The sequence below is a fragment of the Mytilus californianus genome, unplaced genomic scaffold (genome assembly GCF_021869535.1).
Source record: "Mytilus californianus isolate M0D057914Y unplaced genomic scaffold, xbMytCali1.0.p SCAF_10, whole genome shotgun sequence".
In the NCBI taxonomy this organism is placed as follows: Eukaryota; Metazoa; Mollusca; class Bivalvia; order Mytilida; family Mytilidae; genus Mytilus; species Mytilus californianus.
This window is the reverse complement of record NW_026262582.1, coordinates 14902197-14921714: the sequence shown is the minus strand read 5'-3', so window position 1 is coordinate 14921714 and position 19518 is coordinate 14902197. Positions and strand designations below refer to the sequence as shown.

The 19518-nt window shown below is 32.7% G+C and overlaps 1 protein-coding gene across 1 annotated transcript; it reads left to right on the top strand.

The window, feature by feature from the left end:
• The first annotated feature begins 116 nt into the window (after positions 1-116).
• On the top strand, positions 117-16923 carry LOC127717664 (B-cell receptor CD22-like). The gene is made up of 7 exons (XM_052223409.1): positions 117-416; positions 6742-7041; positions 8015-8314; positions 9715-10005; positions 12056-12124; positions 13523-13609; positions 15858-16923. The coding sequence occupies exons 3-7, from the start codon at positions 8185-8187 to the stop codon at positions 15923-15925; spliced, it is 645 nt and encodes a 214-aa protein (XP_052079369.1). The 5' UTR covers positions 117-416; positions 6742-7041; positions 8015-8184; the 3' UTR covers positions 15926-16923.
• Positions 16924-19518: the final 2595 nt, after the last annotated feature.

Genomic DNA, 19518 nt, shown 5'->3' with positions numbered 1-19518 from the left:
AAATCTCCGATTACGTTTTAGCCTTGGAATTTTCTTTGATCTCTCTATCTTTTCTATTCATGGGATTGAAATTGTTTTTGAGAATCATTATTTTGATAATTTATTATGCTTTGTAGAAGTTCCTTCTGTTTATACATCAACCATGAGTTATAATGTAGAATACGGAGGTGAAGTGACACTCCAATGTTCTGTCATTTCACGTGTATCATTACAATATATATACTGGGAAAAGTCTTCAAATGGAATAATAAAAGCAATTAACCAACGAGATAGGGGAACCAGAGGAGTTTCGGTATGAAACCCCTCTCTGACTATACTAAAAATCACAATGGCTGACATCGGCGAGTATACGTGCATTGCCAGTAATGCAGTTGGCACTGTCAGAAGTGATAAGATAAGTTTGACAATTAAAGGAGGTTAGTTTTAATTATTTTCATAACAAAATAAAAGATAAAAGAAAGATATTTCCAATTTACTCAATAACACGAAACTAGTTGTTTTTAATGTTATTATGAAAAATGTACAGACTGTCAGGTTATAGGAATACAATCATCTTAATGCATTAATTGATCGACATAATATTTATGAACATCAGCTGTTTATTTTATTACAAACAAACAAACAAACAAATATACACACGAAAAAAAATATATTTCTCAATTTTATTTTTTACAGAGTTTGTCTTTAGTGCCGTGTGGAGACAGTAGAGTGCCTCCCCGTGCTTCAGGTTTATGCTCTTATCATATACTAGATTATGGAGTGTGTGTCCGAGCGAGAACTTCTCTAGTTCATTACTTTAGGGATATTTATCAAAAAGTAGTATTTCAATATTCAGCCCCATTCTACTATTTAGTCAGACGTCTGTCGCTACCCTGCTATAACCTTTTTTTCCGGGTAATTAATACGGATAGCGTTTGACATCTTTAGCCGAACAGATTTATCATTTTTACATAATTTAATTCATTGTATGCTGGTTCATATTCTGGACGCCAGTCTTTATATATCTCAACTTGTACGATTGGCTCGTGTATGTAACAACGTATTAGATTTTAGCGAGCGAAATTTATATATTACTGAAAAATTATTACACCAGGGTTTTCGATATCATAAACTAGTCAAAACATTTACTAAATTTTATCATCGGTATACGGACATCATTCGTAAATATAACTCAACATGCAGACATCTTATACGTTCGGGTATTTCACATCCAATCTTTTATGGTAATATTCTTTACAAAGCACAAAAATGTCAGTATTCACCTCAAAAGCTAACAAAACCTTTAAACAGACTTATTAAGAAGGGATATAGTTACGATACTGTTGTCAGGTCATTAAAAATTGCATATTTTGGCTTTAAAATTGATTCACTTATAGGGTCTTTGCATCGGAATTAAACATATTTATTCTAAAACCAGTTGTTGGCATGACACGGGTTATGTTCTTCTCGTATATTTTATGACGGTATAATACTAAACCCCTAACAGGAGGGATTGTGCCTGATATTCATATGATGAAGACATAATCTTTCAATCAGTTTAATTGAGGTCTGGAGCTGGCATGTCAGTAACTGCTAGTAGTCTGTTGTTATTTATGTATTATTGTCATTTTGTTTATTTTCTTTTGTTTCCTATTCTGACATCGGACTCGGACTTCTCTTAAACTGAGTTTTACTGTGCGTACTGTTGTACGTTTGTTTTTCTCTACATTGGCTAGAGGTATAGGGGGGGGGGGTTGAGATCTCAAAAAACATGTTTAACCCCGCCGCATTTTTGCGCCTGTCCCAAGTCAGGAGCCTCTGGGCTTTGTGTATCATTTTAAATTTTAGTTTCTTGTGTATAATTTGGAGTTTAGTATGACGTCCATTATCACTGAACTAGATATATATTTGTTTAGGGGCCACCTGAAGGACGCCTCCGGGTGCGGGAGTTTCTCGCTGCATTGAAGACCCATTGGTGGCCTTCGGCTGTTGTCTGCTCTATGGTCGGGTTGTTGTCTCTTTGACACATTCCCCATTTCCATTCTCAATTTTATTTGCTCCTTTCTAATATAATTCACAAACAAAAAACAAATATGAAGCTTAGAAATGGAAAAATATTAAATACTAAACTCGTTCAAAGGGTATCTACACGTCTCAATCTTCAAAATCGCTTATCTAAAAATACTACCATCGCTAACATTTTTACCAATAAAAATCGTGGTTACCCTTCTATCGATAAGTGTCATGCCAAAAAATGACTTACATGTCCCCGTCTTTCCACCAACAATACGGTAAGGTCCACGTTAAATGGTCGCACATTTTCTTTAAATTTTGAAACTGATATAACTTGAAAAACAAACAGTATTATTTATTTACTCACATGAAACAAACCGGGATGCGGTATTCGGTACGTAAGTGAAACTGGACGATATTTATCTAAACGCACTCAAGAACATCGGTATCGTTTTAAAGACCCAATAAATTCACAAGTATCATTTATCAACACCTTAAGAAGCACAATCATCCTATTAAATATTTAGCAGTTCAACCTTTAGAAGTAGTAAATAAGCAGCCTGGTGAATCTCATTCAAAGTTTGTACGATCACGGAAAATAATTGAATTAAATTGGATTAAAAAATTACAGACAGTCTACCCTCTCGGTCTTAATGATAATATCATGGGAATTGGTAATATATCAAGAACCGATTATGTTAACATTTTGGATATAGTTTCTAAAACTGTTCGTAAAAACCGTTCTCATGGTCGTAGGAAAAATCCCAATCAAATAAAATTTCGGACTAATCATACCAATATTTCGGACATAACTTCTATTTCAAAAAACAACGGCAGACATTATCTGTTAACAAAGCTCTGTTCATTACCGGTTAATAAGTTAAATAAAATTTTAGAGGATTGCAACACAATTTCATATAGCAGTCCTAAGTATGAAATCGTTCAAATTATAATGGCATATTGTTATTCTAAACTGTTTCCCAAAATTGATCGCCCTGAAGATCATATAAAACAGTTTATTAAAATAAAGTATGTCAATAAAGGTTTTGATTTTGTAAATATTGCCGGTATTTTTAACGACCATTCTGTTAAAGAACAAATTCCGGGATATATATTTTGATAATACTGAGCTCCCTCTTATTTGTTATATTTACAAGAAATCTACCCGGAAATTTGTGTTTAATTATAGCCAATTGTGTAAAGATGTTAATATCAGTGAAAATACACCTACTTCATGTAATTGCAGTAATTCCGAATACATTTATGGACCCATTTCCCATGTTATAACAGGAGATCTTAACATCGTTCAAGACCGAGAGTTAAAATCATTCCTCAGTAAAGGACCTAAATATCGTCCCCCGTCAATTATTAATTGGAATGAGTGTCGTAATATCATCCACGACTCACTCCATACTTACTGTTTGAAATGGATAAAACGGGAAAAAGCTGACAAAAAATCTTTGGACTCTTTTTTTAATTCAGTAATGAACATAGTTGATATACGTATTCAACATTTTAAAGAACATTTTACTCTTAACAATAACCACAATAAACCTATTTCTAGTATCAAACATAAGCTAAAAGAACTAGCCAAGGAATTTGTTTTTGTCCCGGCCGATAAAGCTGCTAATAATATTATTATTGTTTGACGTAAATTTTACATTGAGGTTCTGAAAAAAGAAATCACCAATTCACCAACATTCCAACTGACTCCATTTTCAGAAAACGACATCTGTAACAAACATAAACTTTTAGCTACCGCTTTACAAGCAGAACCAAATACAATGAAAGTCCCAACTATGTATTGGCTTCCGAAGCTACACAAAACACCTTACAAATATAGATTCATTTCGTCTTGAAGCCATTGTTCCACTACTAAATTGTCTATTCTTCTTACCAGTACACTTGGTACAATCAAAAACCTTATAATAAATTGTTCAAATAAGGCCTTCGAAAATAGTGGAATTAATTACTTTTGGAGTGTCAAGAACTCGTTGGAAGTACTTGATAAATTACATGCATATATTGGTGATTTTGAATCTGTTCAAAGTTTTGATTTTTCTACCCTATATACCACATTGCCTCACATTCTCATTAAGAAAAATTCACACACCTAATTAAATGGGCATTTAAAAAGTCAGAATGTGAATATATATGTTCAAACTCTTTTAGGTCATTTTTTAGTAGCAATAAACAAAAAAACTATGTCAATTGGACATGCTTTGATACTCTATATGCCCTTGAATTTTTACTAGATAACATTTTTGTTTTTTTTGGAGATTCCGTATATCGTCAGGTTATCGGAATTCCAATGGGGACTAACTGTGCACCACTTATTGCGGACCTTTTTTTTATTGCTATAAGTTACAATTTATGACAAAAATCAGCAAAGACCCATCGAAACAACATCTGATACACAAATTTAATAATACTTTTAGATATTTGGATGATATTTTGGCTCTCAATAATGACGACTTCAGTATGTATACTAAAGAAATTTATCCTGTTGAAGTTACTTTAAATAAAGCTAATACTAACAATGACCACTGCCATTTCCTCGATCTTGATATCTATATCATTAACGGAAAGCTTAATACTAAAATATATGATAAAAGAGATGATTTTTCATTTCCTATCGTTAATTATCCATTTTTAGATGGTGACGTTCCCTTGTCACCATCTTACGGTGTTTATATATCTCAACTTGTACGATTCGCTCGTGTATGTAACAATGTTTTAGATTTTAAAGAGAGAAATTTGTGTATTACTGAAAAATTATTACATCAGGGTTTTCGATATCACAAACTAGTCAAAACATTTACTAAATTTTATCATCGGTATAAGGACATCATTCGTAAATATAGCTCAACATGCAGACTTCTTATACGTTCAGGTATTTCACATCCAATTTTTTATGGAAATATTCTTTATAAAGCACAAAAATGTCAGTATTCACCTCTGAAGCTAACAAAACCTTTAAATAGACTTATTAAGAAGGGATATAGTTACGATACTGTTGTCAGGTCATTAAAGATTGCATATTTTGGCGTTAATATTGATTCACTTATAGGGTCTTTGCATCGGCACTAAACACATTTATTTAAAAACCAGTTGTTGGCATGACACGGGTTATGTTCTTCTCATATATGTTATGATGGTATGATACTAAACCCCTAACGGGAAGGATTGTGCCTGATATTCATATGATGAAGACATAATCTTTCAATCAGTTTAATTGAAGTCTGGAGCTGGCATGTCAGTTAACTGCTAGTAGTCTGTTGTTATTTATGTATTATTGTCATTTTGTTTATTTTCTTTGGTTACATCTTCTGACATCAGACTCGGACTTCTCTTGAACTGAATTTTAATGTGCGTATTGTTATGCGTTTACTTTTCTACATTGGCTAGAGGTATAGGGGGAGGGTTGAGATCTCATAAACATGTTTAACCCCGCCGCATTTTTGCGCCTGTCCCAAGTCAGGAGCCTCTAGCCTTTGTTAGTCTTGTATTATTTTTAATTTTAGTTTCTTGTGTACAATTTGGAGTTTAGTATGGCGTTTATTATCACTGAACTAGTATATATATTTGTTTAGGGGCCAGCTGAAGGACGCCTCCGGGTGCGGGAATTTCTCGCTGCATTGAAGACCTGTTGGTGACCTTCTGCTGTTGTCTGTTCTATGGTCGGGTTGTTGTCTCTTTGACACATTCCCCATTTCCATTCTCAATTATATATATATATATATATATATATATATATATATATATATGATAGACATGTTAACAGCAAGTTTAAAAGCAACAGCAGTTACCGATATTTGAATCCAGATAATTCCATTTTGAATATACAAATCAAGACAGGTAAAAACCGTATTCGTCGAATAATAAGCATCTCGGACTATGCTAGCATCATCCATAAGGTGAATCTAAACTCAGTCATAATGTCCCAATAGGGAATAGGACACAATTGGAAAATTTACAGATTAAATTAATTTTGGTATTTAAAGAAGAAACAGTGCAAACAAAATTACCTTTGAGGTAAGAAACAGAGGTGAAAACCGTAAAATTTACGTAGTGTTAATTTTGGTCGCATTTCCTCATAATCCTGCTGAAGCAGAGTATACCCTTATCGATGTTCACATACAATTGAGAATGTAAATGGGGAATTTGTCAAAGAGACAACAACCCAAGCAAACAGCCGAAGGCCACCAATGCGTCCTTAACACAGCAAGAAAATCCCCGAACCTGGAGGCGGGCCTCAGCTGGGCCCAAACAAAAATGTGTACTTGTTCAATGAAAATGTACGTCACAGTAAAGTCCAAATCATATAAATGAACTAAAATTAAAAAATAAACAAGACTAACAAAGGCCAGAGGCTCCTGACTTGGGACAGGCGCAAAAATGCGGCGGGGTTAAACATGTTTCGTGAGATCTCAACCCTCCCCCTATTTCTCTAGTCAATGTAGAGTAAACAAACACCCAGCAATACGCACAGTACAACTCAGTACCAAAGAAGTCCGTGTCCGATGTCAGAATAGGTAACAAAAGAAACTAAACATAACATCTTTGATATGAATTTATGAATAGATAACAGAGGGAATATTACATATAAAAAACATTAAAATATCCTTTTATCAATTAAGAAATTGAGAACTAAGTTAAACAAAATAGGATCCATTTTCATTTATTTGTAGTTATATGTTCTTTGTTAAATTGATGAATTGAAAATTATAAAAACTAATTTTTTTTCAGGTTTGCCACTAGTGACTGTTGGCGCCTTTGTTTATAACGTTGTTTATGGAAATAAAATTACATTACGGTGTTCAGTGAGCAGTGATCCTAAAGCAAATCTAGTATATTGGCAAAAAAAAGTCAACGGAGTTTTATCCACACTGAGTCACAATGCTTTTGGTACAAATGGAATGACTCCAAATAATCCATCACTTACAATAGAATCTGTAGCACTGTATGACTCCGGAGCTTATCTGTGTTTGGCTGTCAATGATGTTGGAACCAGTTCAAGTCAGTGGACAACATTATCAGTCACTGGAGGTGCGGTTGTATCATTTTAGTTTATCTTTAAAAGATTAAATAACAATAAAAACACGATAACGATTACTCTGTGCAAACTGTTTGACCTATCATGTATATGCACATAACACATCAAGACAATTACTGTTCGATTTCTAGTATTAATTTCCGCTACATTGTAATTACCAATTAATCAGAATCATTAGTCATTTAACTTTTTACCATATTTTCATTTTTGTATCCTTTCCCTTTATTATTAAAGTTATTATCTACTCTTTAAGGTAGATAGGGTGTCTTCCTCCATCTTTGATTTTGAAATACCAGAAAACAATCGGTCTAGATCTTTAAGAAAATGTGCAAATTTTGAGAGTAGTAGGTAATTCATGTGTAAGAATTTTCATTTTAATATAGAAAATGACATGTTTTATCATATTTATGGTTGTATTTTACAAAAAGACAGACTACTTTTGTTTCATTCATTTTTTTTGCCACATAAGGGGAGGCAACTCAAATGTAAGGGCAGATAATTCAGATTAAGTTACTTTTACAATAGAATATGTTAGGAATTTACTTATTTTATTATGTAGCAAGAAAACGGGTCCCGTGACCCCATTTTTTCTTTTTCTTATCTGAAAGCATAATATTAGAGCTATCTTCTCATATTTTATCTCAAAATTCTATGGTGTAGTTTTCGTTTTATGGCAGAAAATTGGGTTTTCCATGCATAATCTATACAAAATCTGTCAATTTTGCACAACCTGTAGCGTGAAAATAAGCCCCGTGACCCATTCTTTTTATTATTTTTTTTTAAAAAAGCATGATATAAACTACATTTTGGCAAATTATTAAAAAATTATATGGATTATAATTTAGACACCTCATCTACCTTAAACAACTTACAACTATATTCAGTATTTGATTCCTTTTGGTTTTTAATATGCGCAATGTGTACATAAAACAGGATATATGCTTGACATTGACTTATTATTTGTAGCTTTACCTGTGGTTAAAACAGATTTACCAACTTATTTTGTTGAATATGGAGAGAGTGTAACTTTACCTTGTTCAGTTTTATCTACCCCTGTTTAAACTTATGTATACTGGGAGAAAACTGTCAACGACAGAGATACCTTTATTTATAGTGGAACTCCAGGAACACATGGTATGAGTCTGAGCAGTCCATCTTTAACGATTGATTCCGCTGCCGAATCAGACAATGGGAATTATACATGTATAGCCATTAATTCTTTGGGGATCACAGAAAGCTTGACGATATCGTTAACTGTTCTTGGTGGTATGTTTCATATGTTTTCACTAAATAACAAATTTCAAAACGTTAGATCGTTTCCCTTCTTTCTTCATATATCAAGGAATTGTCAATTCAATTGTTTTGGTGGCAACAAATTTCAACTGATTGAAACAGTGGTGAAATTTCATGGATATTTAATTTTATGGTTCTGTCAAAGTCTGCATACAAACCTATAGAAATTGTTTTCTTCATTGATAATAAAAATTCGTGGCTAACCAATACGAACGAAATCCAAATTTAGCAAAATGAAGAAATATTTAGAAATGTTTTTGATTATATAAACAAGACCAAAAAGTTCCTTGTTTAATCATGTGCATAAGCTGAATGTGATCCACACACACACACTCATGCATATATTTTATTTTTCCTTCTTTCTATCTTTCCGTTTTTCTATACTGTTTCTTAATATGTCATTTAAATTACAGATGTTTGATTATATATTGTGTAATAATAAATTTGATATTTGCATGCTATGAAATTCTATTGTCTAATATTGTATCTTAGGAGAAGACGATCTAAGTTGGACTAACTTGTGTCTAATCCTTTTTGTGATTTTTTTTTTTTGCAAATAAAATATGTTTAAACTGTACGAACGAAATCCACAAAAATTGGTAACCATCAAATAATGATGAATCCACAGTATGTACTTTGAAGATCACTTCTTTTTTAAACAAAACAAATATCCGTCTTTTTTGATAATTTGATATCTCTGTTACATTCTTTCTTATACTTCATAAATTAAAAGCAACGTAATCAGTTGATATGCACGCTGTAGTTACATATATTTGAAATGTTCATCTATATTCAAAACACCCTGATTTTATTTAAGCTATTACTAATATTTGTTTGTAGCTGTTTTTTATTTCCTTGTCGTTCTTTTAAACAACAGTTTTGTTAACAAATAAAATAATAACATTAAACATTAGAAAATTATAACTGAAAAAGTAGACACAATAGGTAAAGTAAATGACAACTTTCGAACCAGCATCAAGGTGTCATCAAATACTCGTCTGCTTATTATCATGATATACCATTGATTCCGTTATTTTCTGTAAATGTATTGTTTATAAAACTATCCATAACGGTTTGTATACCTCTATATAAAGATGGTCTTAGCAAAATTTCTCACAATTTTTTCGAAATATTTGGTTTTCAATTTGCTTCAACGTCGAATCACCAGTATTGAATTTCCAAACTTAACGATATTCATTTTATTTATTATTATGTCAAATGCTTTGGTAAGAGCGTCACTGATATTTCATACGTAGATGAAATTTGTGTATGGCATATTAAATCAAGAACCTTGTTTCGTTTACATATTTTCTAATTTGTTAATTTAAGTAAAAATATTTAATCTCAGAACATGGATCTTTTTTCATCTGCAGAGTCTCCTATAGTGTCTGTAAATAAAGAAAACTATACAGTAAATGCTGGTTCATCTGCACTTCTCCAATGTGATATACAATCAAATATGCCATACAATCACATTTATTGGGAACGAAATATAAATGGAACTACAACAATGCTTCTTCCTGGAATGATAGGTATTAGTGGTGTAACAACGGAAGATCCATTTCTTCGAATTGATGAGGTAGATTTGTCAATGGCAGGAGAATATTCCTGTTACGCTGTAAACAAAGTTGGAACAGGACACAGCTACCCAGTTGTGCTAATTGGTAAATATTGAACTGAAGTAAAAAAAAGGTGTATGTGGTCTTAAGAACGAATGCCATTAAGCATTTATAATAATTGTTTCCACCAGTATCTCAAACAATATAAGAGATGGCTAGATCATGTTTGTCAGTTCGCTCATTCTCCTGATGATGAGAATACATCTTTTTCTTTCTTCCCTGTTCTCACAATATTCAATAAAAATAAATACTATATAATACGTCAAACTTCCAGGAACAATACGTAATATCGATGTAGATACATGTACTTTTAAACATGATAAATGTACATTCAAAAGTGTTTTTGGTATTTTAAGTCGCAGCTGTTGGGTAACATGTTAAGTTGAGAAAATAGTCAAACAAGAGATAATGGTCAGATTAAAACGTTTTAACAGCAACAATGCTCTCTCCTGGAATGGCATTAATGTTTTTTACCCCAGGTATAGATGCCCTTAGACGTATTTGGCTCAACGTTTTGGAATTTTTGGCTCGCAGGAATCATTAACTTCGTAACTTGAATTCTGGCTTACTAGCTTTTGATTCGAGCGCCACTGATGTAACTCGTGAAGACGAAAAGCACATCTAGCGTAACAATCTATAAGTCTGGCATCTTTTGTGAGTTTTTGTATACCTTTGTACTTTATTACTTTGGCTTGTATTTAGCATTCCATTTAGGATGTAATATACTGTAAACCAACTTATTTTCGCGGATACTTTATTTCACGTTTATCCCTTTCTAGTCAACTTCGTGGCGATTAAATATCGCGATTTCAAATTAATTTGATGCAGTTAAATAAGGAAAGATCCAAGTATTACATATTCGTGACGATTTTTCGCGTTATTTTTCTACTAGCGAATGTCGCAAAAATAGATCGCTCGCGAAAATTAGTTGATTTACAGTAACCTAATTGCTGTTGTTTATTTCTATCAGTCAATGTATATTGCTCATAAGTCTATGCGAGACCACACTTTTAAATTAATAAGTTGCCAAATGTTTGAGGACTGTCGTCAGGGATAATTTTTTTCTGTTTTTATTCAGAAGGGGACGATATTGGGCTTAGAATATGATGTGTTCAGTTTCTCTTACCACTGAGTATAATGTTAATAAGAAGATTTAATTGATAAATGTCAATACATTCCTTCCGAATATATATTTCATGACCGCTGCTTCTAAATTAGCCACTGAGGTTGTGAGTTCGAACCCCGCTCGTGCGGGTGCACTCGACTCCAATCTTAATTGACTAGGACTGTCAGTTTTCCTATCGAAGGTCGGTGGTTTTCTCCGGGCACTCCGGCTTCCTCCACCAATAAAAAACTGGCCGCCACGAAATAGCCCAAAAGCGGTGATTGAAAGTGGCGTTAAAACACCAAAAATCAAAATCAAATCTAAATTAGCCATACAATGTGTGTCTTTTTTCATCTATATTTTGCTAAATGGCATGAATTTAACACATTGTTACTGATAAGTGAGAGGTTTAGCTAGCTAAAAAAACAGGTTTAATCCACCATTTTCTACATGAGGAAATGCCTGTACCAAGTCAGGAATATGACAGTTGTTGTCCATTCGTTTGATATGTTTGAGCTTTTGATTTTGCCATTTGATAAAGGACTTTCCGATTTGAATTTTCCTTGGAGGTATTTTTGTTATTTTACTTTTTATAGTAGAGCTATAAAAACACAATATTGTCTACGTTTAAAACATTGAAAGAAAGAGAGTATTCTATTAATATACATTGTACATTGTACATATATATATATAAACAAGTCTAAATTGAAAACAACGTTCAAACCTATGATTGCGTTGGATAAAAACCGCAATTTTTATACGTGTGCATGCAAAACAAATTTCTTGGTAGATGGGTCTAAATACAGCACAAACAACATTTTCCAAAAGACCAAATGAGTGAAAAAGTATATTTTAACAAAACGCATTTGACTAGCAGGTCGAACAACTGATGTTCTTAAACCCTGCTGACTGCCATTGGCGATTGCCAAATAAACGGATCACAAGATATAACAAAACAGATCTTATATATATATGACTTTCAAATTTTAGTAACACCTACTGATAACGCTACTGACAGCCCTGATTATCCAGACGAATCTAACTCAGACAGGATATCAGGTAGGTGTTAATGAATTGTTTGTTTGGGAATTTAATCTCTATTTGTCTTTTTTTTTTCTGTTTCTTTTTCTAAATTCATTCAATTTAGTACTGTTAAATTTTATCATTTCATTATAAAAAAAAAAGTGATATAAGATATCAAGATCGTGCCAAAAAAAAACAAGAAGGACATGCAAAAAATTTGTCCGTTTGCAAAACACTTCACGGAATACTTAAAGATTGTTAATCACGAACCAATCCAAAAACGGACATTGCACGCATGCCCTTACAGAACATACATTTCCAAAATCATTAATCACTAGTGGGTTAAATCCCCTTATACTTATACATGACCGAATATGAAAATTTGAAATTGTTTTTTCTATGTATAAGAAAAACAGGTCTGTTGCCGAAAAATTAAACTTACACTCAAAAAACTATCCGTCATATTGCTCGTGAAAACAGAAATAATAAACTGAAGGCGTAACGTCACATCATGTGATGTCACATATGAGGTCAAATGGACAGTATTGTGGTCCTTTGGAACAGGGACATATCCGTTGTCATCATGACGGCTAATTAAATGATCACATGTGTAAAATTTTCAAAAAGAAACTGCAGCTTTACAATTAAGAAAACTTGGATAAATATCTATTTGTTAGCATTAACCTTCTCTGAAAGGAAGAACTGTTTGAAATATGCAGCATATACAAACAAAATTAATTTTTTGTCAAAACTATAAGTTCTGAAATGACCGTCTGAAATTTAGACGCATGCCAATATATGTTGTATATATTTTCTTATTTTTACATCACAATTTCTTTGTTGCACATTTCCTGTAACAACTCACTAAGTGTACAGCTTTCAACTTAGTATCATTCGGGTTAGTTTATTTAATAGCGAGGTGAAGGACTATAATACCTTTAAGGTTTTTTATTTTTATAGACTGGTGATTTAGTTATAAAACATTGAAATTTCTGATGATTATTTTCCTTACCAAATGTAAAAGTTTGTTTAGATTATAATCAAAATGATATGCTTTGCTTCCTGGTAAGATAATTTGATAAAAAAAAAATTCTTATTGGAACCAACATCAAGAACACAATAATTTCTAAATAGGTTAAAATGCAAATAATGTTCTCCAGCTTGGCCTAGCAATATTCAAGGAAATTTATACACTGTCCAACAGTGCCCTTAAAATCTGGGTTATTACGCTAAAGTGCCCTTTCAGACAACTAGCACCCTTCTGCCCTGAGATTCAATCTGGAACACTTCCTTATCATTATGGTAGTAGTGTGATTCCATTACAAAAATGGATTTAATAAATTATTATATGTTTTATATTTGGTATGATCTAATTTCGTAGGAGCGTTCATATTTGACGTTAGATAATTTATATACAAATGATTTGATTTTCAGTTATACTCAGTGTTACTCTTGGGGTCTGTTTTACAGTATTTATTGCTATAATGATAGTGTGTTTCCGGAAACAACTTCTCAACAAACGTAAGTAACAAATCAATTGACTAAGTTTGAATATATGTTCAGCTTTAATCAACTTTACGGTCTTAATAAATATTACAGAAACTCATTCTCATCAACACATATACCTAAAATTTATATTACTTTTAACGTTAATACTAATTGCTAATTTGCTTAAGAATAAATTATTCAGAACTGCAATATCGAGTATTTTGGTATTGACTATGCAGTATAATTATTACACCTTATATAAGTTTAATTGATATTGTCTTTTTCATGTTTTGATCATGTCAGAGATGAATAATGTTCATATTTCACAATTTCCGCTTTTTGGAGGAGTTCATGTTGCTCAGTCTTTAGTTTTCTGTGTTGTATTTTGTGTACTATTGTTTGTCTTTTGTCTTTGTTTTATTTTGTTATGGCGTTGTCAGTTTATTTTCGACTAATGAGTGTGAATGTCCTTTTGGTCTCTATCACCTTTCTTTCCGAGATATTTTTTCTCTGTATTTGGTGAAACCTATTTGCCTAATTTCCCTCCAAGAAGTTGTTTGATCATTTGTGTTGTATTATTTGCAATCTTAGATCTTATATCTTAATTTACCAGTAAAATAGTCTGATTTGACTGTACCGATTGTGTCTTATTCTCAATTGTGACATGTTGCCTTGGTGAATTTGCATAGCAGATGATGCATGCACAGCAGGAGATTTTTACCCATCATGCCTTGCTACTTTAAGATTTCATGCGATTCCTTTAGTTTATGTTTGTTGACTTGGTTTGTCCCTACTTAGTCTATATGGTTTGTCCTTACCTAGTCTATATGGTTTGTCCCTACCTAGTCTATATGGTTTGTCCCTACTTAGTCTATATGGTTTGTCCCTACTTAGTCTATATGGTTTGTCCCTACTTAGTCTATATGGTTTGTCCTTACCTAGTCTATATGGTTTGTCCCTACCTAGTCTATATGGTTTGTCCCTACTTAGTCTATATGGTTTGTCATTACCTAGTCTATATGGTTTGTCCTTACCTAATCTATATGGTTTGTCCCTACCTAGTCTATATGGTTTGTCCCTATCTAGTCTATATGGTTTGTCCCTACCTAGTCCATATGGTTTGTCCCTATCTAGTCTATATGGTTTGTCCCTACTTAGTCTATATGGTTTGTCCTTACCTAGTCTATATGGTTTGTCCCTACCTAGTCTATATGGTTTGTCCCTACCTAGTCTATATGGTTTGTCCTTACCTAGTCTATATGGTTTGTCCCTACCTAGTCTATATGGTTTGTCCCTATCTAGTCTATATGGTTTGTCCCTACTTAGTCTATATGGTTTGTCCTTACCTAGTCTATATGGTTTGTCCTTACCTAATCTATATGGTTTGTCCCTACCTAGTCTATATGGTTTGTCCCTATCTAGTCTATATGGTTAGTCCCTACCTAGTCTATATGGTTTGTCCCTACTTAGTCTATATGGTTTGTCCCTACCTAATCTATATGGTTTGTCCCTACCTAGTCTATATGGTTTGTCCCTATCTAGTCTATATGGTTAGTCCCAACCTAGTCTATATGGTTTGTCCCTACTTAGTCTATATGGTTTGTCCCTACCTAGTCTATATGGTTTCTCCCTACTTAGTCTATATGGTTTGTCCCTATCTAGTCTGTATGGTTTGTCCCTACCTAGTCTATATGGTTTGTCCCTACTTAGTCTATATGGTTTGTCCCTACTTAGTCTATATGGTTTGTCCCTACCTAGTCTATATGGTTTGTCCCTACCTAGTCTATATGGTTTTTCCCTACTTAGTCTATATGCGAGATATGAACATCGGTAAAATGCTGTTGCCTTAACTTAAATGCGAGTGTTTTGATAGTCATGCATGCTAGGCGATGCAAAAATGGAATTAGATTTCGAATATTTCACATTATCCAGCAGCTATGGAAATTTTACGTTTTCTAGCCTGGTATTACGCCTATAAATTTGTTTATTATACCCATGTTTACTTAACATACCAATACGTCTACGAATATAATGGCAGTGAAAATAAAAAAATAGTAAATGGATATTTTAGATATTCGATTATATATTGATGTCTTCTACCATTTAAGTGTTTAAATATCATCTTCTTAATTGGAATTTAACATGACTAATAGTTTAAAATGAACGCAATACAAGTTTACTCATCTTCCTGAATCATAAACGGAAAACATCGAAATTATTTCAGATTAGATTCCATATGAAATATTGATTAATTGCTGAAATGTTTTTGTTTGTTTTTTAGTTGGACGCAGACACAAATATTCCGTGGAAAAAATTGAAATTGATAGATTGTCACAAAAAACAACTTGAAGAATGGATATAACGAATTTTAAATATAACTTTCATTTTATTTTGAAATGTAGTATGTAAATTGTTTAAGTTTTGGAAAAACTTGCTTCTTTTTCCATGCAACCATGCAAAAATAATTCTTGTTAATTGTACTTTTGTCAGGAGCCTCTAATGCATTGGTTGTCGTTTGTTGATGTGTAACATATTTGTTTTTGGCTGTTTATTATTTTGTACGTAAATTAGGCCGTTAGTTTTCTCATTTGAATTGTTTTACATTTATCATTTCTGGGCCTTTTATATCTGACTATGCGGTATGGGCTTAGCACATTGTTGAAGGCCGTACGGTGACCTATAGTTGTTAATTTCTGTGTCATTTGGTCCCTTGTAGAGAGTAGTCTCAATGGCCATCATACCACATCTTTTTATTTTTATAATCTATATATTTCGATGTCTGACTTATTATATTTTACTGCAGATTTTGACAAATCCATTGTTGGTATGAATCACCGTATAAAACGTCACATGCTGGTGTTGGCATTGTATGACACGGGGTTGCGGCTTCGAATCGATTTAAAAAAAGAACAAGGTCGATGAAAATGTGGAATTTTGTGTTTAGAAATTTGTTAGGACTAATTCCTATATTGCTCGGAAGGTACTGGTCTTTTTCAATTTATCGCAATCAAAGGATGCTTGATTTTTAGAATTAAACTTAATGTACTTACCAGATTCCGTATATTGTTATAAAATTAAGTATTTGCTAAGGTACCAGACCTATGGTCAGCTTCCCAGTCAAAGCTTGTTTGTTTTGAAGTTCTTTCCTCGAATTGTTATTTGTCTCATGGTATGACAGGTATCGTACACAACCAACATCCCTCATATGGTGTTTCTCAAATTTGAACATAAATGTTGTTTATAATCACACATAAACATTTCGAAAGTGACTATATACAAACCAGTTCTACTGATACTATTATATACTATATATTAACTCAAAACAAATACAATACTCTCGCAATGCATTTTGGTTTTGAACCTAATAATATAGGTTCCATCAACGTTGTCGTTGTTTGACTACGTGCTATGCTAAAATACCAAAATCTGAGAACACACATTCGATTACGTTTTACCTGAAAACTTCTACTAAAGCGTATATCGTAAATAGACACGCTTCAACAACAAACATTGTTGCAATATACTCATGTTGTTCAACCCATGTGTCTAGAGTGCTTTGGATAAACATATTTTTTCTAATGAATAAATGATTCAGTGCTTAAATGTTATTTTTTGTGTTTTTTTATCTGTATTTTGGTTTCAAAGTACGTCCTGGCAGTGCATACCTATTCTTTTGTATTGTTTTTATACGTTGCTTTTTGAAAATATCCAATAAAGGTCAGCAACCGGAATGAGAGTTGATGAAACCATATTTTTTTTATTAATTCAGTTGAAGTACTTTGAGCGTGCTTTCAATAACTGCAAGCACTTATTGATACTGTATACCATTTTTTATTATTTTTTTCTATTTGTGTACTTTCTTGTGTTTTCTGCATGTACCTTTTGTCTTTACGTTGATTTATATTTAAAAAGGGAAAGCTGATATATAAAACTAGTTCAACCTTGCAACATATTAATGTACCTGTTTTGTTTCATAGATATGATGTTTATGCAGAAATTAGATTGTTTTTAAATTTATTTAAATTTTGTGGTTGGGTTGTTGTCTCCTTGATGAATAACTCCGTTTCTAATTAATTGCTTGTATAATATTTCAAACGACATGTGTTTACCACATGCAGATGAAGTTTATTCATGTTGTTTTTAATTTCATGGAAGTTTATGATATAATACTTAAATCACTCTGTCGGAATTTAAGAAACCATACTTGTATTGCATTTTTCATGCCGGGCCTTTTATAACTGACTATACGGTATGCCTTTTTCTCATTGTCGAAGGCCATACGATAACCTATAATTCCTTACAGCCCCGTCATTTGGACTGTGTTGGAAAGCTGTCTTAATTTCAATCATACCGCATCAGTCTCCTTATTCTTATAGTGTGTACAATATGAAAAATTAAAATCCTTCTCATAGTGGTCGTGTCTTCTCAATGATAGCTTTCAGTAACTGATAGTACTCGTAAATTGGTACCTTGTGTTTTGATGGCTTTTGTTATGTGTTTTATGTACTGTGTGTGTCAATTAGTAAAACATGAAATCAGGATAACTACGACTGTTTGTTTGAAATTGATATAATTCTGAAATAAGTAGATTTATAATAACTTTTGTTTTCGAATTAAAGTGACCAAAAAAGATACCCTTTCATATCTTCTACTTTAAGACATCGTTTGGCTGACGAGTTTATGTCAAATGTCTTTGTCTTCCCTGTTGTTTAGATGTCAGTAGTCGTTGTTTGTAACTGGTTCGTAGGGAGAGAGAACAAAAACCGATTACTTATCAATCGTTTTATTGCTGATCTGTTTTAACTCGTGGGTGACAAGGGAGATTACTTAATCAACATAATTTGAAAACAGAATCAACATTAAATAACAACTACTGTAAATTCAGTAATTATAACAAGGTTTTATAAATGCGAATAATGCGACTGGAAGAGGTGCAAAACAGTTATTTCGCATAAGAATGCCGACAACACGCTGGAAAATCTACCTCCAAATTCAACAAACCTGTTTGTCAATGATACTGATCACTTGTTCTTCGGTATGATTTATTTTCTGGTTCAATAGTTACAAAATATGCTGAATTATATCCTAAATCAATAAATGCTTACCGTATGGTACCAATTTTTACAGGGGATTATTTTTGTAAACAGGGTTTTAATTTTAAATGTTATATGGTGGTGTAAAGGGTGAAAAAAATCGAAGGTCTTGATATAATTTATTTCAGAGAATCGAACCGATCAAAAAATGGCAATATCACAAAAAAGGTTTACTTTTAAAAATATCTTTGTCTCGTTGAGGTTTTGTCGCCATGGCTAAAAATAGAGCATAGGGGTCAAATGCAGTTTTTGGCTTATATCTCAAAAACTAAAGCATTTACAGCAAATCTGACACGAGGTAAAAATGTTCTATAGCTATCAGCCTTGAAATTTTGAGACGGACCGAACAACCCAATGTTGGGTTGCTGCCACTAAATTGGTAATTTTAAGGATTTTTTCAGTTTTTGGTTATTATCTTGAATATTATTGAAGATAAAGATAAACTGTAACTAAACTGCAAATATGTTCAGCAAAGTAAGATCTACAAAAAAGTTATTATGACCAAAACAATGTGTTCATCATAAAAAAAAAGATGTGGTATGATTGCCAATGAAACAACTCTCCACAAGAGACCAAATGACACAGAAATTAACAACTATAGGTCACCGTATGGCCTTCAACAATGAGCAAAGCCCATACCGCTCAGTCAGCTATAAAAGGCCACGAAATGACAATGTAAAACAATTCAAACGAGAAAACTAATGGCCTAATTTATGTACAAAAAATGAATGAAAAACAATTATGTAACACATAAACAAACGACAACCACTGAATTACAGGCTCCTGACTTGGGACAGTCACATACATACATAATGTGGCGGGGTTAAACATGTTAGCGGGATCCCAACC

Excerpts from the sequence above, each read along its gene's own strand:
- LOC127717664 (XM_052223409.1), top strand. The coding sequence starts at position 8,185 with ATGAGTCTGAGCAGTCCATCTTTAACGATTGATTCCGCTGCCGAATCA. Across the intron at positions 12,125-13,522 it reads TAACTCAGACAGGATATCAG|TTATACTCAGTGTTACTCTT; the intron begins GTAGGTGTTAAT and ends TTTGATTTTCAG. Across the intron at positions 13,610-15,857 it reads GAAACAACTTCTCAACAAAC|TTGGACGCAGACACAAATAT; the intron begins GTAAGTAACAAA and ends TTTGTTTTTTAG.